The sequence below is a fragment of the Python bivittatus genome, unplaced genomic scaffold (assembly GCF_059951505.1).
Source record: "Python bivittatus isolate LINGU-HERP-01145 unplaced genomic scaffold, Pbiv_v1 ctg000560_np1212, whole genome shotgun sequence".
NCBI classification, from domain to species: Eukaryota; Metazoa; Chordata; class Lepidosauria; order Squamata; family Pythonidae; genus Python; species Python bivittatus.
The window spans coordinates 7,485,397-7,507,618 of record NW_028277083.1 but is presented as its reverse complement, the minus strand read 5'-3'; the positions used below and the strand labels follow the sequence as shown (position 1 = coordinate 7,507,618).

At 42.0% G+C, this 22,222-nt stretch overlaps 2 protein-coding genes across 3 annotated transcripts; both read right to left on the bottom strand.

The window, feature by feature from the left end:
- Positions 1-351: 351 nt before the first annotated feature.
- On the bottom strand, positions 352-9,642 carry RPS15A (ribosomal protein S15a). 2 transcript variants are annotated; one of them, XM_007434047.3, is made up of 5 exons: positions 9,515-9,642; positions 6,374-6,511; positions 5,650-5,729; positions 1,264-1,349; positions 352-486 (listed from the first exon to the last, which is right to left on the bottom strand). In XM_007434047.3, the coding sequence occupies exons 2-5, from the start codon at positions 6,504-6,506 to the stop codon at positions 393-395; spliced, it is 393 nt and encodes a 130-aa protein (XP_007434109.1). In that variant the 5' UTR covers positions 6,507-6,511; positions 9,515-9,642; the 3' UTR covers positions 352-392. The 2 variants fall into 2 exon arrangements, with proteins under 2 accessions (XP_007434109.1, XP_088004247.1); XM_088148121.1 differs by lacking the exon at positions 9,515-9,642 and adding an exon at positions 9,274-9,457.
- A 1,428-nt stretch (positions 9,643-11,070) lies between these two features.
- Positions 11,071-22,061, bottom strand: ARL6IP1 (ARL6 interacting reticulophagy regulator 1). Its single transcript, XM_007434046.4, has 6 exons — positions 21,909-22,061; positions 19,268-19,401; positions 14,584-14,703; positions 13,660-13,777; positions 13,155-13,239; positions 11,071-13,010 (listed from the first exon to the last, which is right to left on the bottom strand). Exons 1-6 carry the CDS (start codon positions 21,942-21,944, stop codon positions 12,892-12,894), a joined length of 612 nt encoding a protein of 203 aa, XP_007434108.1. The 5' UTR covers positions 21,945-22,061; the 3' UTR covers positions 11,071-12,891.
- Positions 22,062-22,222: the final 161 nt, after the last annotated feature.

Here is a 22,222-nt window from a genome sequence, read left to right as displayed (position 1 = left end):
CATCTTAAAGTGGCCAAGTTTGGACAACACTGACGTAGGCTTTTTGCTTTAAGGGCTTCCCAAAGTAGGCCAGACCATTATGCCAAGTGCGGAGAGTGGACAGCGGGTTTTAAGTTCAGAGTTACAATTGCTCTTCTGTAAACACCATGGTTAAGACGAATACCAGCAGGTGCATAAAGTACATAAAAACCAAGGCACAGACTTACTTTGGCACTTCATATGGGGCTCGATTGCCATTATGTAGAAACCACGGTTACTTTAGGTAAGGTAACATGCTAAGAGGAAAATATTCTCGGCACCTGCTGAATTCTAAGCAATAAGGATTCACTTCAAGACACTGGCTGCAAAGAGTCCTTTTGAACAATTTATTAATTTGCCTGCTTTTTACAAGTTTAGAAAAAGAAACCCAGGATTTTCCCTCCTGTGTGCTTTCGCCTCGCTTCCTCGTGATCCATGATGCCAGCGGAGGTGGTCAGCACAATGTACCTATTAAGAGAAAGGAGATGCTGGTGAAAAGCAAGGCTTGGGGTTTATTTCTGGTCACAAAGTCATGAATCTGGCTTGGAAGAACTGACCCCTGGAAGAATAATGCACTGCAACACGGCTGTGTATATCCCCTGGCCCCAATTCTGCAGCCCCCTCAAAGCACCCCAGTTGGCAGTGCCTAAATTTGACAGCAAAACCTTGTGTTTGGCAATTGAATTCTCCAATTTTGGGGGAAAAAACCCCAAATCAGGTGCATAAAGCTTCTGATAAGCTTTAAGCTACCTACGCTGCACATTAAAACACCCCTAATACATGATCAATTACCGCCCCCCCAGTAATTCCAATCACCAGACATACCTGCTGCAGCCCCATAAGGCTGAAAAAATTAGTAAATGACAGCCACTCCCCTAAGCCAGAAAACGTTGCTCATTCCAGCACTACAACCCAAAGTGAATATAGGTTTAAACTGGTAAAACCCACATCTTGCACAAATATCTGAGTAAAATAATGGGAAAGCCGCTGCCCCTCCAGTTCTGCCAATCTACAGGAGTCGCAGAGTTGAATAGTCAAGCTTTAACAGAGCTCAGCTTAAATTTAAAATGGGGAGCTTCCAGCATCAGACTTGTTAACAGCACAGGCTCAATCTTATTTTAAGAAGCCAGCATGCTGTTTTTGCTCTCCAGGAAGCTCTGACAAGAAGCAGGGAGCAAAAGGTCTCAAAGCAGTTGATCACCCTCCTGCCTTTCGGCAACTTCGTCCTTCCCAACTCACACTTACCCGAACTGACGCGAGGGCAGCAGGTTGTTCTGCCACTTTTCCAAGTCTTTCAGCTGGACATCGAATCTGGGACTGATCACACCGCACTGTCAAACAGAGCACAGGAGGCCGGGAAGAAAGCAAGAAAGAACATTAATGCGGGTTCAGACATTGTGGCTTATGCAGTTGTTGCACTACCCTGTTTGACTGAGGAGTAGGTGGCCTCAGAGCTATGGGCCTTCCCTCTTCTGCCCCTACCCAGAGACCTTCAGACGTAGTTGTCACAAGGTAATGCAACAGAAAACGTGACAGAAAAGGAATATTACTGAACACAGGCCTGGAAAGTAATCATCTTAATTTTTTGGGGATATAAATGTAAAGGAAACTGAATTTAAGTTTTGGCCTAAACGTGGCAGCACAAGTAGTCAATGACACTGGTTACTCAGCGTATGTAACACCACTACTCTGTGAACTGCAATGGTTGCCATTGTGCTTCTGGGTGCAATTCAAGGTGGTGGCCGTCACCTTTAAAGCCACCTTCATGGCTTGGGACCGGGTAACTTGAGGGATTGTCTTTTCCCAGTTGTATCTACCTGTCCCATCCAGTCCAGCAAGCTGGGCATGCTTTGGGTCCTTTGGCTAAGGAATGCCAGTTGGTGGGGCCCAGAAGGCGTGTCTTTTCTGCCACAGAACTCACCCTATGGAGCATTCTCCCTCTGGTTCTGTGCCCAGGCCTGGGGCCCTGAGTGCGTGTGAAGAGACTGTCTCCTGGCTGTATTAACATTGCAAATTGTGATGTTTTCCTTGGCTGCAATGCATTTTAATTTTTGTATTTATGGTGTAATTTTTTTTTTGCTTGCTATTGTTCACCACCCAGAGTCACTTGTTGAGATGGGCAGCTATGCAAATTGATTACATAAATAAATAAATAAATAAATATTTAATTAATCAATTTGCATAGCTGCCCATCTCAACTAAATATTTATTTACAGTGGTACCTCTACTTACGAACGCCCCTACTTACGAAATTTTTGAGATACGATCAGCTCCGGCCCCAAAAATTTACCTCTACTTACGAACTTGCCTCAACTTACGAGCCATTTTCCGCCCGTGCCACGTGGTCCGCGGTGATTTTTCCGCCCGTGCCACGTGGTCCGCGGCCATTTTCCGCCCGTTCCACGTGGTCCGCGGCCGTTTTTCTGCCCTGCCGCGTGGTCCGCGGCCATTTTTCTGCCCTGCCGCGTGGTCAGCAGCTGTTTTTCCACCCCTGACGTGTGGTCCGTGGACGCCGGAACGGATTAACGGTAATTACATTGAACCTTATGGGAAAATTTACTTCGACTTGCGACCAACTCGACTTGCGATCAGAGTCACAGAATGGATTAAGTTCGTAAGTAGAGGTACCACTGTATTTATTTGCTGCAGTGCCTAAGAGTAGGACAAGAAACAATGGGGGGAAGCTTTAGAGCAGCTTTCTCAACCTTGGCAGCTTGAAGGAGACTTGAAGTCTACACATCTTCAAGCTCCAAGGTTGAGAAATGCTGGTTTAGAAAGATCCAAACTCAAAATCAGAAATAATGTCCAGACTAATGAGGGATATTAAGCAGAACAGGCTGCCTCCTGGAGTTTGGGTGCTCCATCACTGGAGGGTTTCTAAAAAAAAAAGTTTGGACAGACATTTGTCTAGGACAATTTGAGGATTCCTGTGCTGGCAGAAGGTTGACCTAGAAGTTCTCCAAGATCTGTTCCACAATTCTACAATTTTTTCATTCTCACCTGGCAACTACAGAAAAAAAAACTAAGCTTCCCAGACACAGCTCAGCCATAACACCTACACAAATTCATAAGAGTTCTACCCAGCTACTGCATAGTGATAGGATATGAAATTACATAGCTGCATGGCTCTACCCTTAAAAGACCAAATTTAAAGCAGAATAAACCCTCCAACACACCAGCACCAAGAAGAACTTGTGAAACAGGAATTCTATTTTTGCCTCCAGCTTTAGCACACAACTGTGTTTTTGGCAAATTCACAAACTAGCTGGTCTGCAATTGGAGTGTAAGGAGCCATCCTACATACAGAAGACAATGGTCATGAATCTCAAAACTACAGCTGGTGTGTGTGTTTCTGCCAGGAGAAGGAATCATATGGTAGCATTTACTGGTACTACAGCTGCATATCAGAGGGAAGAGGTAAGATCCCACTCACTCTGGGCAACTCTGAACTTTCTGGCTAACTTGAAAAGCAGTCAATCTTCCCTTCTCAATGCCAACCCTGCAGAAGCAGGAAGGCATCTCTTACTGATCAATGCTCCTCTTCCTCTGGCTCCAACTGTGGGAGAAAGGGCAGTTTAGCATTGCACAGGAATAGCTAATGGGACTTCCAAGATCCCACATGCACCAATGAAAAAGGCCATGGTCCAAGTCAGCTTATTTGGGCCTCACTGCCTAAAAGCACCTGAATTCCCTTTTCCCATGGCAGCAAGACAGCCCTCCATTTCTGGCTTGCACAACCAAAAGCTGAAGATTTCCAACTGAAATGCAGGATCACTAAGACGAAAATGAAGCCTTTCTGATGTCAAAAATAAACAGCCCAGTGCTATGTTTAAAACTAGCTCATGATCACAGAACATCATGATTTTCATGGAATTCTTCCCTTGCAGGCCATTTAAAAAAATGGGAGGGGAAAAGATAAAAGACAAGAAAGAGAGCTGGTTTCATTTCAAGCCAGAAAGAAGAGTTACTGATGGATTCAAAAGTTTCATTATTTTGTGACTTTCAGTTTATTCCAAAAGAGGTCTTTTGCTTACTGCTAATTTGGCTGATACAGCCTACTGCTATTGCCTATTATTTGGGTCACTCCAGTAAGAAAGAATTCAGAACCTTGGGACAAGTTAACAGAACATAAATCTGTCAACTTGCTTTTTGTTTTATTTCTACAAAAATGAGTAGAATTGAGGTAAGTAACTGATGCTGAATTTGACAAGACTACAAAGTACCAGCTATTTCAGGAGAGAATACCACCAATGTTTGGAAACACTATTTGATTCAACCTTCCTGAAAATGATTCTCTGACAAAAATGGCCTGTTTAGATGTCTTCCAGTTATCAGAACCCCAATTTTTAAAAAAGGATCTGGCTTCCAGCAAGATATAAAAGAGGCTTTTAAGAATTCATGCTTGCTCATGCATGGGGGATGGAAGAATGCCTGTATAGATTAAATAGATTTATCATTCTAATAATTCAGCACAGAACTCAAATTTATCACTAGAGCTGTTCCATTTGACCTTTATAGGAAACCAGAAAAAGTAATCTCTCTCTTGTATCTGACTCATAAATACAGAATTCAGATGAAGCTGTGAAAGATTCCTTCCTAACAGACCTAGCCATTTTCCATAAACATGTCCGCTAGATTTTTCTGGACAGTGAAGTACCCAATAAAGAAACATTTCAATCCCCTAAAAATCCAGTAATCCAGAATCCTGAATCCTGAAATTAACTGCCAAGAATCACGGATGAAATTAAGAAGAGCCACATACCTCAATTCACTGACAGTCCAAAAACAAAAAAAAATCCAGCTAAGGGCTAAAGTGTCAGATCATACAAATGCAATGCAGATCTGCTGGAATGCATTCCTTGCAGGACAAGCCCTTCCTGGAGAGGCATCAGCTCCCCAAGGTTTCATTGTGATCAAGAAGGAAGAAGAGTATTTGGTAGGAAGTGGGGGGCAGTCACTTAAGTGGCAGTCAAAGCAGCTGTTACAAATCTCCAATTGTGATTCACAGCATCAGAAGCTCCACTGATGTTCCTTAAACTTCCAGGATGGAGACAACTTAAAAAGCCAACAGGAAACCTGATGAAATGGCTGGTAAGAGACGGCTGGGGGAGTTCTCTTTCTTTGCTTTCTGGTGTAGCCTGTTAAAACAGGCACTGCTACATGAGCATAGATCTCCATTACATGGAACACAGCAACAGGCTGGTGACACAGTTGCTTCTTAAGCTGCCTCCGTCCTGGAAGTTTAAGGAACATCAGTGGAACATCTGATGCTGTGAATCAGACTTGGGAGATCTGTCCTTCTCTTTTGCTAATGGTAAGAAGCTGTACAATTTTACACTGCTAATTTTATGAATTAGCTAGTATGTAGGGCACCCTCTCCTCCTTTCTTCCCGTCTGTCTTCCCTATATGTCGTGTCTTTTAGAGTACAATCTGAAGATGAGATGGACCCACTATTCTTTTAGGCAAAAGAACGAGGGCAAAAAGCTTCAAATCAAATGGACGCATTATAGACACAAATGTGCTTCTCTGTGAGAATTTTCCTCCAAGTGAGATAAATTTAAATATGTGAAAAAACACATCTTCCTAAAATTAACTTAAACCCAGCACTTTAAACAGAAACCAATTCCTACCTTGTTAAGTCTGCCTGTGAGATTAACAACAATTTTCCCAGCTCTGTGGTCATCAATGATCTCAAATTCACCTATGTAACCTGTGAATTAAAGAACATATCCATTACTTTCAGTATCTCAATCCACCTGAGAATCAAAACATTAGATTCTATTTGGGATGAAAGAAACTCAACCATTTATTGTTTCATGGTATTATTCCTTAAGTTGCTGAGATCCAAGAACCACTTTGGAATAGTGGCTAATACTGAATTAGGTCAGAAAGCCCACAGTTCAAATCCTCGCTCATAAGACCTGATAAAAGGTCACTGGAGATCCATGGACTACATTCAGATACCACTATAAACCAGGAATCCTGGCTTCATAAATCATAAAGCAAGCAAATACTGTTCACTCCTACTTCTATCTTCCTTTCCTGCAAGCAGTTCAACAGGAAGAGATAACTTCAAGTTACATCAAAAGCAGAAACTATTGATTAACTGCTTTCAAGCAAACCAGATTTATAATTTCGGATTTGCCACTTGCTTAACAACACTGGCTTCTTCAGGCAGACTCAGCGTAACCTCAGGTTTCTATATTATATGAAGCTCCATCTTCCAAGTTTCTATCAAGTCTTCCCAACCCAAAGTTTGATGATTTGGGGCAACTTCTAACAGCCCCAGGCAGCACAGAAGGCTGAGTATTTTCCAGAATGTTACACATAAGCTTTGTATATACTGGTACTTACCATGCTTCATCATCACAGTTAAGAACCGGACAATTACTTTGGAGCACGGCCTGATGAGAACCTGACGCTTTCCGCGCTTCTCTGCATTGTTGATGCTTTTAAGAGCATCTGCCAGAACATTCATGCGCACCATGATGCCTGCATAAATAACAAATATTTGAGAGCTTCTCGTGAGCCTGGAATTCCAAATGATGGTTTAATACAGTGTTTTCTTAAAGTGTGGTCCAAGGACCCCCAGGGGCCCCCCTCAAGACTCCATGAAATCAAAATTATTTGCCAACCTATGCTGAAAAATAATACGGTATTAAAATCCCATCACATAATTGTAAGGAGCGGGAACAAATGCATCCATTTTAATTTTTAATACGATGAATAGTGATAAATAAAACCCATACAAGCAAAAGCTCCTTTGGGGTCCTCCATAATTTTTAAAAGTGGGAAGGGGTCCTGAGAGAAAAAAAGTTTTAAAAACACTGGTTTAATAGATTCCTTAGGTATGTTTAGTGCAATAGAGAACACTGCAAGATTGTTCAAAATACCACTTTCTGAACATATGAAGAACTGTGGTCTTAGATATCACAAGCAATACAATGAATTATATGCATTATCTGTGTAACCACCAAAACACCAAAGAAATAAGAAGTCAAATGTTGCAGACAACAAACCTGTGAATTCAGCAGAGACATTAAAAGCAATTTCATTCTTAATGGTGTTGAATGAATGTAATAAGTGGTTGGCCTATTCTAGCTGCAACTTTCTATACTAAGCCCTAACTATCCTACAAAACAAACTGGCTTTGTTCCAAACTCGGCACAAATTACATTACATAGCTATAATGCTTAGAGATTAAGCGTGAAAGGACACAGAACTCCTAAAAAGTATTTGCAAAAAAAAAAAAGATTTACGAATTCAAGTTCAGTTCTGTCAGAGCAAGCGTCCAAAGCATATTACAGATGTATCAAGCCAAATCATAAGACTTCAAAGCAGCAGTTGCTTTTTCATTTGAGGCTCAATTCCTATTAGAATTCATTCTGTCTACAATTTCTCACATTTAGCATCTGAAGTAAAGGTTTCTGACTTTACACTAAACTAATGCAGCCCAAGTTAAGGACACCGTTCACCAGACTTTAATGAAACACCATTTGCTTAAATTATTTTCTCCAGTTACAAGTTTGGCTGGCTGGTACCCAGAAATACTAAACGAATACTGAACTACATAGACAGTGCCGTTAAAAAAAAACTATATAAAAAAGTGCTGCATTGGAAAGTTTGAAAGCCGTTGCACAAAAATAACCCAAAGTACCAATAGAGGTGAATATGGGTAGCTCAGGGTTGAACTGTGGAGTCCTTGGGGTTCTCTGAGCTTGGTTCTTCTCTTGCAGACGTTTCACTACCCGGCTAGGGAACATCTTCAGTGCTAAAATCGGATGCAAACCCCATCCCATTTTAGCACTGAAGAGGTTCCCTAGCCGGGTAATGAAACATTTTCAAGAAAAGAACCAAGCTCAGAGAACCCCCAAGGACTCCACAATAACCCAAAGTATTGAAAATATCTATTTTCAAAAGCTCCAGCAACCCTGGAGGATAATATAGATTTAGCTCAACCTTGTGAGCTGGTCAACCAATATTATTTAATCCACTTGTTACTTCAGCAATAGTAAATTTGAATACAAAAAAGGCTTGACTTCACAAGCTATTCTGTGTTCTTATGCATGTGCCCTTTCAGTCCATGCCAAAGAGAGCTTTTCAAATACAAACCAAGATTACTTATGACAGAGCTGTGGGACTAATGTCTTTTGCAGACATGATCAGAAACTTGCTGTGAACCCTATGAATTAATCGGCATCAAAATACAGGGACTAAACTGGTAACATCTTCCTGAAGCGCATCGTTAACTACTGAATTTAAAAAAGGACCCATATCTTCTCTTTAGCCTTCAGAGACGTGAACTGATTACGCCTATATTGAAAGCAAAGAGTTATTTTGCATGTATACACAAGGGTTATTTTGCATATATACACAAGGCTGTATTATGCTTCATTTCTTTTCAGGACATAAGTTGCAACTGAGAGCAAGTTCTGGTCCCTATCCATCAGATTTCTCTCCTAAATGTCTGCAAGATAGCTTAATTAAAGCCGAAGCATCATGGACAATTGGGATATTTTTCACCATCCCAAGCTGGTGTCTTTCCCAGAGCTGTGCAACTACAGTTTCCCACAGGCACCCAACATGCTGGCTGGGAATTCTGGGAGCCATACAGCAATGCATCTGGAGAACACCGGATTGTTCCTTGTGCAGGGCGGCATGGACGTAAACTGAACGTCAGCATGCAGAGGCAGAATGCTCTTAAACCCGAATTGCAACGAAACGAGGAGGCTGGACCCAGAGCCAGCGAGCCACCATCCTTCCAACTCTACCCCCGGCCTGCAGGATGTGCCATAATTCTGCCCACCGCCATCACCGAAGACCAAGGCTACAGACGACGGGCCCTCGGCCACCAGTCAGACAGCCCACCTTACGAACTTGGGACACGGATGAAAAGGGGAAGCGCTGCTTGCCCCCTGCAAGGGCTCCGAGGCGTCTCCACCGCAAGGCAAACCTGGAGACCTGCTTTTGCTACAGCACAACCCCGAGCAGGGCGAAGGGTTTCTCTCGCCAGGATTGCCCATTTCCAGCCATGGGTCCCTCCCCGCCCCAGGGATTAGACGGGGCTGCTTTGCACGGCATCGCTCCAGCCCGTTCCCACAACGTGCTTCACCCAGGGAGGGAATGAGCCCACGTTCTAGGTTCACACGACACGTGGTTAACCCAGCGCTTGGGAACTCGGCCCTGAAGTTCGGGACAGCCTCTCCCTCCCCGCTTCCCTGAGGCCTCACGCCCAGCCCGTTTCCCGAGCTTGCCTTCCAAGCTCCACTCCCAGGCATTCCTCTCCTAACCAGCCGCCGCCGCCGCCACCAACCCCCCGGCTCGGTTCAGGCCGGCGCCGCGAGGGCCAGGACGCGCGCGGCTTCCTCCGAAGAAGCTGTGCGGGTCGAGCGGAGCCCCGGCTTGCCGGGACCGGCGTGAAAAGGGCCCGAGGACGCGGGATGGAGGCGATGCCGGACGGATCTTAGCGGGGACCGAAAGCCTCTCGCTACTCACCAGGGTAGCAAGATGGCGGAAAAAGGAAGGCGGCCGCACGCGCGCGGAGTATTATGGGAATTCGAGGCGGCAAGATAACCAGGAAGGAGCGGAGAGAGAACTTCCGGATCCAGCCTTCCGGATTCTGTGCGTCGGGGATGGTTTGGAGACCATAGAGAATGGAAATGCAAGAGGGGTCCTCATCGTTTGGCACTGAGGGAAGAGAGGTTCCGTTTTCAGTTCTGCCTCGGGGCGGCGAACTCTAACCCAGGCTGCCCTGAGCTCCATCAAGCAGCGTAGGGTAAAGTTGGTTCATGGCAACTTGTAGCCTGCTTGATTTGGCGCTGGAAATCTAAACTTCACATCAAACTGCAGTGTTAATGGAAAACTATAGCGTGCAATGCTTTTAAACCAGCGTTTCTCAAACTTGGCCACTCAACCAAACATGGCTTAGGATTCCAAATGAACCCAGCCACTGGCCAAACCTAAAGTTGGTCATTATTCAGTATCAGGAATCTGGAAAGATAATTACACTTTTACAGGGAAGCAGCAGTTTGAAAAAAAAAAAAAACCCAGCAGATACAAATATAAACCTATTATGACTTAATTTGGTGTTGGGGGTGGGGTTGGTATTATTATTGGTCAGACAGATGTCCCAGACTTTCCTCCAGGAGCACTATGTGATGTATCCCACGCTCTCTTCTAATCTTTCGATGAAGTAGGTTGGGCTGAGAAGGAACAACTAGTTCACAGTCATCTGGTGTGCTTCCATAGTTAGAACCCAGGTCCCAGTTCAACACTATATAACCAAATAGCTGGCTGTTGCTTTGTAACACCATTTGCTCTTCTATGCTGTCCCCATGCTTTCAATCTCCCGCTGCGACAGGGGCTAGGTTTGAAAATCATGCTAAGCCACGGTTGTTTCAATAAACTGAACCTGATACCACCACACCATAGACCATAGTTTATAAACTACAAGAGAAGGAATCACCATTTTTACCCCCAAAAGTCCAACTGTACCACTGCTTAATGGGTTGGGTGAACTAGTGGATATTGACCTAAGGAACTGCACCAGCCTGGTGTCCTCCAGCTGTGTTGAACTACAAGTCCCATGTCCCCAGCTGAAATGGCTGATAATTAGCACAAAGAAATTGTGCTAATTGAGGGTTATCTCAATGAAATATGAAATATTTCAATGTTTTTTCTTTTATTTAAATGTCAGAGTTGTTAATCCAGGTAGATCCTCTCATCATCAGCTTAACCCCACATTGTGTCCAAGGTGTAACCACCTTGCCAAAGAAAACCTGAAAGACGGAAGGGATTAAGAATTGTCTTCATCAGCTATTGAAATAAGTTGGGGTTCAAAATTTGATACACAAATTGTGTCCCAAGCAAAGAACTTGTCAACAAGCAAACAGTGATTTAAGAAAAAGTGGAAAGAAATTGAGACCATCAAGGTCTCAGCAGCTTACTGTCTCAGGAATAACAGACAACTGTTTTACTAGGACTTTTCTTTAGAATTTTTGAATAACTGAAGACCGGGTCTGGCATACACCTTCAATAAAACACCACTCATGTTTTTCTTCTATTAACATTTTTATTCAATTTTCAGTTTCCTAAGTATACATTAACATCCATCTATATTACACATTTAATACAATCAAACGGACAAAAAATGGACAGTACGCAAAAATTATCCTGACTCCCAGCCCACGTGTATCTGTCCTATTTTTACACAATGCGAGCTTCTTCCATCTTACAATATTGTTTCACTCATTTAAAACACTGCATTACAATCCAATCTAAATAATGTTGGTTCTCCTCTAGAAAAAAATTATAAAAAAAGAGAAAGGGAGTGACAGTAAATATAGAGTGTATGCTTTAAAAAAAAAACTAAAAATGACTTACTCAAATCAGTTTATCAAAACACTTTTTGTCTTTTGCTTCTCCTACCGCATGTTCTTACTACAATGAAAGGGCACAAATACTAGAGAAATAAATCACTCTGACAGGCTTCTAATCTCAAAGTATTATTCACTTGACAAAGATACAGCCTTTCCTACTATAGGAATCTTGTGCAGTATCTAAAAATCTAATCAATATATAAGTAAAGATGGCATTAATAAAGGTGAAAGTCATTCCTACAACATGAGCCAATGTGGCATATTCAAACAAGAAGTTTCAGTTGGTTTGGAGAAGCAGTATCTTGACCAAGTTCAATTTATCCAAAAATAAATGAAATCTAACACCACATAATACCATGAGTTTGGTATCATATTCAAATTAGTTATCTGAAGCTCTGTGTAGCACTAAAGAGATCCCAGGAATTTTAAGTTTTACAACTGAATGAATTCCTCTCTCAGCCAAATATCTGCAGTGCCAATATATAGGCAATAAATGGAATTTCTATGCTAATTGCATTGTGCCTCTTTTTCATCCCACACTTCCAAGTCAAGCACGTTGGTGTCCCTTGCAAAAGCAAACTTGGCCACAGAAAAGAGTATCGAAATAATGTAGTGCTTAAAGCACAGTGGGGAATACTTCTTACCGATTTGGCCAGGTTCCTCAAGACTGATTTCAAACCGGGAATAACACTGTTCATTCATTTCAAATTATGACTGAAATTTGTCTTTGAAACCATATTGGAGACAAATAAGATATAGCTATTTTAATTTAAAATATAAGAAAAATAGCAATAAGGAAACTCAGCGATAAACATGTTAACAAGATGGATGCATCACGTATTTTCAACACATTTTTGTATTTTTAGACCATATTTGTTAAAAACATCAGAACACATGACATCAAAATTACAGCAATTTAAATTGAACAAAAAGCTGATTTCACTTCCTAAACCTGTTTCCTGTATAATTCCAGTGCAATACATTTTATTATAAACACAGGGGCAACTTGGATGCACAATTCAGCAGCCTTGCTTATTCAAATCACTGTAATCCACAATTTAATATGAATTGTATTCATTTACTCTGGAGGATATCACCAAATAAATCTAGTCAGTCCAGTGTGTGTCCTTGAAACACTTAGAAGGAATACAGCAGTTAAGCTGATATCTTTTACACCAAAAATATTAACACAGGATAGCTCCACACAATTATAATCAGCTTACCACCACCAATAATTATGGATCAACAGCCTTATCAGACTATGAGATTGCTAATCACACTTACTAGAAGAACGACTGTCTGTGTTAACACGCTGTATTAATGTGTGGTTGCAGGACCGTATGGTTGGTATTTGTACAGCAGAAAAGGGCCCCACATTTAAAGTTAAAAGGCAATGGCCGGTATAAGCACTTCTATACTATTAAATACGCAGCAAGTCATTTGAATTGTTCCCAGAACACAATTATATATTTGGGTGACATAGCAAGCAACACTTCATTCATTTTTCTTCTCTTTCTGCTTGAGGAGTTTGTTGACCTCCCTTTTTGCCATTCCAGCATATTTAGAAATTACTCCGTGTTTGTTTAATCCAGGGAACAACAACAAGAAGCTCACTTTTAAAAAAAGAAACAAGAACAAATTATCATCAGTCATTTCCTGTCAGGTTTGTTTCCCACATTTGCTAATTTAATATTCCCATTTTCTGGTAGAGAAAAACAACAATATTTTCAGCCCTGTCAACTTTGTCTATTGCTTACCAATAAGATAAGTGAGGAAGAGGTTATGAACTTGCTGTCCTATCCAAGCGATCATAGCTAACAAACACAGCATTGTTGTGAAGTACTGGAAGAGAGATCATACATATTAAACAAACATAAAATACAGCTTCTGAAGGTATAAGACAATGCTTTATTTAGTTCGGCATTTCCCCCTGGCTGTTACAAACAAAACAGTTCATTAGCTCATTCTGAACAAGATTATTTTATTTTACGTACTGACCCCAAGGGGGCAGTCTGATTATTCCCAAAGCCTAAAGCATTATCCTGGTAAAGCTGCTGCCAACAAGTAAAATCAAAATATAATAATCAATTAGAAATAACTTTCTAATGTCTGCATTTAAAAACTCACATTTAAACTAAAGGTGGACTCTCATTAAACATATGCAAATCAAATGTAGCAATTAAATCCTTTGATCTTACTATACGTAATCTAGACTGAGTTAATCATGTTATTGGGTTGAAACAACTTCAGAAAACAAATTACCATTTTAGGCTTTTCTTCCTTAAATGTGAAAAGGCGTTTCCACCAACCAACGATCCTGCGCCGTGTTTTTACCAGATTGCTGCAGATTTCATGGAAGCGTTGCTGTTGTTCAGTTGTCCTTTAAGAAAGTTTTCAAAGCAAAACACTAATATTTTTCCTCTCCTGAACAAAATACTTAACCCTGCACCCACATTCATCATTCATTTATTCTCCTTCCATTTTTCCTACTCCAGCAAAGTGTCTCCTTAGCCTTATTATCCCTAGCTATTATCTGTTAGATTTTGAATGCATGGAAAACCTAAGTTGATCAAATGTATTCCCTGTAATTTTCTATATTTTATAGAATCTGCACTCATTTGCACTTACCACATATGGCTGGGATTACTGGATATGATAAAGAGTGTGTCATGAACTGCAAACTGAAGTTTTATTTAAGATGGCAGTTTTCTGTTGAATATTTATTTATTTGGTTTATATCCTACCTTTTGTAAGAGGAGCTCAAGGTGGCGTGCACAGTGCTCCTCCCTCCTATTTTATGTTGCTGGATCAGCAAATGATTATTTGCAGCAGCATGGTTCCTGAGCTGCATTACCTCAAAATGTTCCGACTGTGCTACTGAAGCACGTTGCTGCTTATTAAGTAAGCAAAACAAGAGAGAGAGGAAAACAGAAGAGATGGACTCAGCCCAATGACCCTGCTAGCAACAGTGGGAAGAGTCAGGAATACTACAACAGCTAGGCTATTCCCATGGGGGGCTCTTTATTCCCAATCATTAAAGAACGGCAAGTAGCAGCATTTTCGTTCTGACCAACATGTACAGTTCACACGGCAACAGGTATATCAGCACTCATTTCTTTTCTTGCTTGATTTTTTTACTATTTTTTTAAAAAGAAACCATTCATGGGTTTTAATACTCAAACATACCATTTACTGGAGCCAAAAATTCGAGGAGCAAGAGCAGGTACAAGGTAGTCAGCCAGACAAAGCAACATGACAAAGCAGGAAACACCTGAAAGAACAGAGGGGTCCAAATAGTAGATCAACCTGTTGAAACAAAGGAAGAATTGCCTCTGAGATAGTGATTCATCAATTCAAGCAGAATGTGCAATCCAATGATTTGGGGAAGGTCCCCAAAAGATGACATGTGGGCCCTAGCTGGCATGTGATACGAGAGTAATCATATTTCAACTCAAGCGTAAGTATAAATTACATTTATTTTTTGTCCCGGCCCTACTTAAAACAGCTCTTTTGAAGAATGTTTGTAGATATCTATAATGATTACATTGACTAACAGTGACTAGTCAAAGTGGATTATGTGCCATTAACTGGTTTATTTTTTTTATTTTATTAATTGACTGAGAATTTTTTATTTTTGTAATTAACTGTGGACGTTTTAATTATATATTGTGTTCACTGCTGAGAATCCAGAATGAATCAATACATCAATATTTTTCACTTTTTTACTCAGACTTTCGTTTCTCACCACAGTCCACACAATACCTAATTTCTTTCTACTAATACTTGCACATCTTAAAAATGATCCATCAGTTTCCTCATTATTATTGAACATTCTACCAAGGTGTTCATCTACTTTATATTCTTCCCATTTATTCATTTATTTGCTTCTTTGTTCATTCATTCATTCATTCATTCATTCATTCATTCATTCATTCATTCATTCATTTTATATGGCAACCTACTTGCCATGCAACTCTGGATGGCTAGTATCTAATTAAAAACAAGAAAAAGTCACCAAAATAACATTAAAAACAAATCAGGCCCATAGACAACCATATAATTATAAATATAAAACCCCCGAAAAGAGGCTCACCTAACATCCTGTCCCAGTGCCTGAAAGAAAAATCAGGTCTTCAGCACATTATGCAAAGTTGTCAAGGTTGGGGCCATCCAGACCTTGGGGGCAATGCTCCACAGGGGAGGTGCAGTGACAAAGAAAGCACACCGCCTGGCTCCCATCAGATGACATTATTTAATAGAAAAGACCTGGAACATACCCATCCTGTTCATTATTATGGGATGGGCAGAAATAATTGCAGATAGGCAGTCCTGCAAGTTACCCAGCCCTGTGCCATGAAGGATTTTGTAGGTGACAACCAGCACTTTTGAACTGCACCATGGAGCCTTCTGGAGCCCAGTGTAGCTTCCACAGTCATGTGCACCTGGGCATACTAAGATGTGCTCCTAACTACCCACCCTGTTGCATTCTGGACCAGCTGCAGCTTCCAAATAGCCTTCAAGGGCAGTCCTATGTACAGCACATTGCAGTAATTCAAACAAGGTGGTGACTAACATGTGAGTAACTGGACAGGACCTCCAAAACCAGCAATAGACATAAATAGTGCACAAAATGGATTTGTCCAAAGGCCCTCATAGTCACTGTTGCTACCTGCTTTTTGGGCAGGAGCTGAGTGTGTAGAAGGAACCCCCCCCCCTTGTACACCAGTTCCATTTGGGGGAGTGCTATCCCCTTCAGAATCAATGATGGAAAATTCCAAGCTCTGGGAGGCCCTAAAAGCCATAACCTCTCAGTTTGCTAGGAATGAGCCCAAGTTTATTCCTTCCAGCCAGGCTCCCTTGACCTCCAGACACTGAGAAGAACCTTGAAGGCATCACTTATCAGCCAAGGTAGAGATAATTGAGTATTAGCAGGATACTGATGATATCTGTGATGACAGATGACCTTATCCATGTAGATATTAAATAGCATTGGGGAGCAAATAGAGACCAGAGGAGCCCTGCAAAGCAGGGGCTAAACCTCTTCCCCTACTGACTTCAATAGGAACTGATCCTATGAGACAAAAGAGAAACAATGCAACACTGTGCCATACACTCCCCAGTCCTGAGCCAGTCTAGAAGAATGTCATGATCAATGGTATTGAAAGCTGCTGAGAGATTGGGGGGGCACAATGGATGCACTACCACCATCCCAATCTCATCAGGTATCACCACAAAGGCAATCAGTGTTGTCTTAGTACTACACCCAGGTTGAATGTGTTTCTTCCAGGGCCCACTAAAGCTTCAACCCAGCCACCTTCTGAACAAGAAGACAGGACAAAAATCATCCAATACCACTGGGTCCAGGGATGGCTTCTTGAGGAAGGGACAAACCATGCCCTCACTGAAGGATGAATTTACCACCGCCTGGACCTAACTACACATTGCCTCCCAGAATATTTTGGTCAATCAGAAGGAACATGGCTTGAATACACAGATGGCCATGCTTACAGCCCCAAAGATCCTGTCCACTTCCTCCCAACCAACAAGCTCACTCCTCTCAGGTAACCAAATCAGACTGTGACTCAGTCAACTTCATAGGACCTGTACAAGGCAAAGTTCAGTTCAAAGCAGATTCAAGCAACTTTATCCATTAGATGCCTTGAATACTCCTCAGGAGGGACATTAATTTTATTTTTAATTAAATTTTAATTTTAATTTAAAATTAAATTAATTTTAATTAATGCAACATTTCTTGTTGCATCATACAATTGATCCAATATTTGTTGCAAATCATTTGGGTTCTCAGCCAACAAGATAGTATCAACTGCATACAAAATTACACATAACATTCATGTTCCACCAGTACATCTCCAACATCTCCACAAGCATTTGTAATTAAGTACATGAACTTTATACACCTCCTAGAAAGTGAGAAGCAGGGAATAGTATGCATGGTGTACTCTAATTAGAGATTCCAACTGACACTTACATAATAAGTGCATCCATGCTTGAGGGACTGGAGGGTGGGAAAAGGAACAGGAACAAGTACGAATCTGAAAATAATCTTTTTGCTACATATCTTATTTCTGCAATGGAAACATAAGCTGACTAATGGGAGAACGAGCTTGGCAGGTATTAGGAGGGAGCTGAGGGAGAGGGAAAGGGAAAGGAAAAACCTATTTGACTTTGAAAGACACAGTAGTTCACTGTCAACCTGTAAAAGAAACTAGTGAGAACTGTAGCAATTGGAACCCTCTACAACCTGATATTCTCTAAATGTATTGTAATCCATCGCTTCCAGGTTGCATTATTTTTATTTGCAGTGAGATTGGCAAGCCTAACAAGTCTCAAAAATGGACATTAAGATATTAGAATTGTAAATTCTGCTAGGACATATATTAGTTTATTAATATTGCTGCTATAAATTAAATGAATTCTAGATTAAGCAACTTAAAAAATAACCTAGGTTCAGTCACCAATGACTCCCACCTCTCTTCTAATTTAAAAAAAAAAAAGCAAATATGTTACAAACTGAGGGCCAAGTTATATAATCTATTTTGACATTTAAACAGCTAACATGTTCGTGCAAACAGAATTCACTGGCATCAAAATAAGTCCTTATAGGATAGACCAGGTGGCAGAGTTCACTGGAACAATGGGCTAAAAAAAGTTTTTCTGCAGCCCTGATCAGCTCCTTCTGTCCCCGCTGCTATATGAATGTTTAACACTAGACATAACTGCAACCATGTAATTAATATCACCTTTACTATGGCTCTGGTACAGCACTGGGCTGAGAGACTGCAAGCTGTTGCCAAATATGGGAATGTAACAGTGTCGAGTTCTTAGAAGGCTTCTACTTAAATAAATTATTCTAATCTCTTAAGCTTCATCCTGTTATTTCTAGCCATGGAAAAGTTTAAAGCAGGAAATCTGTTCTTTCCAAATTTCAGATTTTATGCTGTTGCATTTTTTTCTCTTTCAGCAGCAGTTTTTCTAATCATTGCTCTTACTCTGCACACGTTCTAAGGGGACAATACCAGCATTTCCCACATCTGCAATCAGTCTTGCATCTTATTTTATTTTATTTAACAAATGTATATGGCTGCCCAACTCACACACAGTGACTCTGGGTGGCTTACAGAATTAAAATCCACAATACAGAAAGCCCATCAACACCCACCCCCCGCACACCCCCAGGGCAGCTACAAACCCAATCAAATCAACCACTTGATCATGAGTTCTGCTGAGAGATCAGCTGCCTTCGGCTTACTTCAGTTGTCACTCAGCCAGCAGCTCTTGTGTTAGAAGTACAGCAAAGACTGACAGAAACCACATCCTTTTTCCTTCTGTATTATGGTCTTGTAGACTGTAAGGATAATAAGCACCCACCTTCTAGGAGGGTGCAAGCTCTACTAATGGAGCATTCTGAACAGGCCCATTCTAAGTTCCAGTTTGTTTCAGGTGCCAGAACATTTTGCACACCTGTGCTTGGTACTGATATTTGTAAACCATTTTCAGAGCCCTTCTGCTTAAAGAGAACTAATGCTTTGCACGCCTAACAAGAATTGTGCACTATCAATTTATGCCTCTGTTACTAGCACTAAGTTTGCTTTAAAACAGATTAATTTTAGAGAAGCCCCTTCTTGTTATTTCTGTTGCTCTTTGCTGCTTTTCCCAACAAATCTCTTTTAAAGAAAATTAAGACAGCACCCTAAGTCAACACCAAGACTTACTTTCTGCAGTAGCACACTTTTAGCTACATAAGCTAACACTTTGCTTTGTATAGCACTGCAGTGACAGTTATGTCTTGCAAACATACCTACTAATTCAGTTAAAAGAATTGTTGGAAATATCATCTGCAATAACTTACAGAAAGATAACAGACACGGCAGAAAGCATGGCAGGTGGAAACCATGACTTTTCCCAACGAAGGATCTTGTCAGTCACCAGAATCACTTCACCCCATCCTTGCAACTGCTCTTCCAAGCCAGCTGTCTCTGCAGCCTGTAACAAAGTATTAAAAGGTATGTATGTGTCATAAGCAGGACATTTTTAAATAAAGTTTGCAAGCTATTTTGCCTAATCATGTTAAATTATGCCATAAATCTTTCTAGATGAAATTGGACTTCATAAAATTCTATTTATTTCACTGAATTCTCTTTTAGACACTTTGCATATGTCAACTATATTGTGTGATGATTACTATTTCAGTCCAAAACCATAAACATTAATTGAAGACTTGTAATTTAAAAAAAAAAACCCAGTCAAAGAAAATATGTGGGTTTAGCTAAATGTTGTGCATCCAACTTCACTACCTGCATTTGAATCAGTGCAACTCAAAACATCCTGCTTGTTCCTCTTCCCATTACCATAGCAAGAGTCTCTTGAAGCCAAGGAAGAAGATGCCAAGTTCTGTTAGAAGAACCAGCAAAATGAAACTCAAGCTTTTTTTTAAAACAGTTCTTGCCATATATTCATTCAGTAACTAAGAAGTATACTGTGATCACATTTGCAGAAAAAGGATATGGTAGGTGTTACATAATCAGCAACGAGGCTATCAAAATATTGTGTTTTTCAAAGTATAACTGTTTCCTCCCCAAGATTCTACCACTTTCTGTGAATCAACACTACGTCTTATATTGATGCAGGCTTTCACAGCCAGCATCAATCCAATAGTGACAAGATTCCAGGCTAATAGGCCATGGTCTAACAATCTAGTATCCTGACATTTCACCAGCATCTGTGGCTGGCATCTTCAGAGGTGAAACTAGTCTGCTCTGTAGCTCACTTCTTGGAATGTTGCTAACAGTTGCTGGCAAAACATCAGAATACCAAATGATTAGACCACGGCCTATTAGCCTGGAAGCTCATCACCACTGGATGAACACAATGTCTTCTCCCTCATTTTGGATTCCTCCAAAGTTCTCAAAAGCCACAACCTGAGATGTGCTTTTAGACTAGGAGGGAGCCCCACTTGAGCCAACAGGCTGAATATGGGTCTACGGCAAAAGCATTTCCTTCTTGAAGCTCCCAAAAACACAGCAAGCTTAATCTAATATAGCAAAAGCAGGCAGACATACAATCTTGAAGCAACTTAGAGACTGAGGAGGACAGAAGCTTTGGGGATACGTCACCAACCGTACCAATTATTGAAAATATTTCCAGTGGTGACAAAAGTGAAAGTGGTGTGCTCTGTACCGCACTGCGTGGTAGCTCACAGGCATGCAGAGTCAGTTTGGTGTAGTGGTGAAGGTGCTGGCCTAGAAACCAGGAGATTTGAATTTTAGGCCTCCCTTAGGCAGGAAAGCCGGCTGGGTGACTTTGAGCCAGTCCCTCTCTCTCAGCACAACCCATCTCACATGGTTGTTCTTGTGGGGAAAATAGGAGGAGGAAGGAGTATTAAGTATGTTCACCATCTTGAGTTATATATAAAAAGGTGGGATAAAAATATAATGACGACGTATGTTATGTTATACACATGATTTGATTAAGTGTTCATGTTAGGGAAAAAGAACTTCATGCCCATTTAAGCGATCCTACAAACAACTCCCAGAATGGCTTGGCCACTGCAGGGCAGGCTATCTGGAGGGCAGCAAATTGCCCTCCTGGTCAAGCACCCCTTCCAACAAGAGATGGACTCGGTTTGCACAACTCCGTGTCCATTAAAAGCCAAGCAAATACATTTGCTCAACTTGCTCTGTCTGATAAGGCGACTCCACTTCCCCCCTTCCCCTCTCACGCGAATCCAGCCCGTCGAACCAGTTCCCGATTCAGCTCCCCAGGCCGACCCAGTAAAGGCGTGAATTCAGGAAGCGAATCAAGCACACCCTGCGAACCCAGCCTTTCCACACAAACGGGCCATCGTATCACACAGGAATTAGAGACCCAGGGAAGTACATGCATGCATATGCATATGCGTGTGTGTGTATGTGTGTGTGTGTGTGTGTGTGTATATATATATATATATATATATATATATGTACACACACACATATATACATATATATATATATATATATGTACACACACACATATATACATACATACATACACACACACACACATACATACTTACACATCCATACATACATACTTACACATCCATACACACACACAAACACGGGTATTCAGGAAGGGTGCTTTCACACAACACGCGTAACTCGGAGCATTCACGGAGTATTTGCGCGTGCACACGTTGGGAGGGTCTGCGGACATTATTCCGCCCCCCCCCCTTGTCTGCACCGCAGTTCACGCGTCTGAGGACGGACTGGCCTCCGAGGGGGCGCGGGTAAAGCCCGGCCCGCAGCGGCATCCCCCTCAAGCTGGCTGCCCGACAAAGACGCCTCAGAGCTGCGAGCCCTCCTTTCTTCCCCCCTCAGACGCGCTTCTTCCCCACAACCGCCTGGGCTCTGAGCAATCGCTCCCTCCCCTCGTGTGGAGCCCAGCCCCCTGGGAAGCGACTGCCCTCTCTCGCTCCCGCGCCCGCTTCCCCTCGGTCGGCCCTCACCCACCAGCAGGTTGGTGCTCCTGTTATCGCCCTCCGCCATTTTGTGCGGCAGCCGCAGCGCCTCGTCCCTTCGCTCCCTGCCCTCGCGCCGCCGCGCCCCCTCCGAAGCACCGCCTCCCCTGTCCAGGCGAGAGCCTCGCCGCTTTCTATTGGACAGGAGCGACCGCCTCCCCGGGTGGGGGCGCCAACTGGCGCTGCTCGGAGGCGGTCTCGTTTAGAAGGCGGACCAATCGCCGCTTTCCTTCTGCCGTTGCTGGGGTCCGACGCAGGCTTGGCTCGTGAAGGAGGAAGAAGCAGACAAGCCCCGCCCCCCGAAAA

Coding starts and splice junctions, on each gene's coding strand:
- RPS15A (XM_007434047.3), bottom strand. CDS start 6,506: ATGGTGCGCATGAATGTTCTGGCAGATGCTCTTAAAAGCATCAACAAT. Junction 5,730..6,373: donor AACTGTGATGATGAAGCATG/GTAAGTACCAGT, acceptor TTTAATTCACAG/GTTACATAGGTGAATTTGAG. Junction 487..1,263: donor CTGCCCTCGCGTCAGTTCGG/GTAAGTGTGAGT, acceptor TTCTCTTAATAG/GTACATTGTGCTGACCACCT.
- ARL6IP1 (XM_007434046.4), bottom strand. CDS start 21,944: ATGGCGGAGGGCGATAACAGGAGCACCAACCTGCTG. Junction 14,704..19,267: donor GCCGTGTCTGTTATCTTTCT/GTAAGTTATTGC, acceptor TTGTTTCAACAG/GTTGATCTACTATTTGGACC. Junction 13,011..13,154: donor CTTCCTCACTTATCTTATTG/GTAAGCAATAGA, acceptor TTTTTTTAAAAG/TGAGCTTCTTGTTGTTGTTC.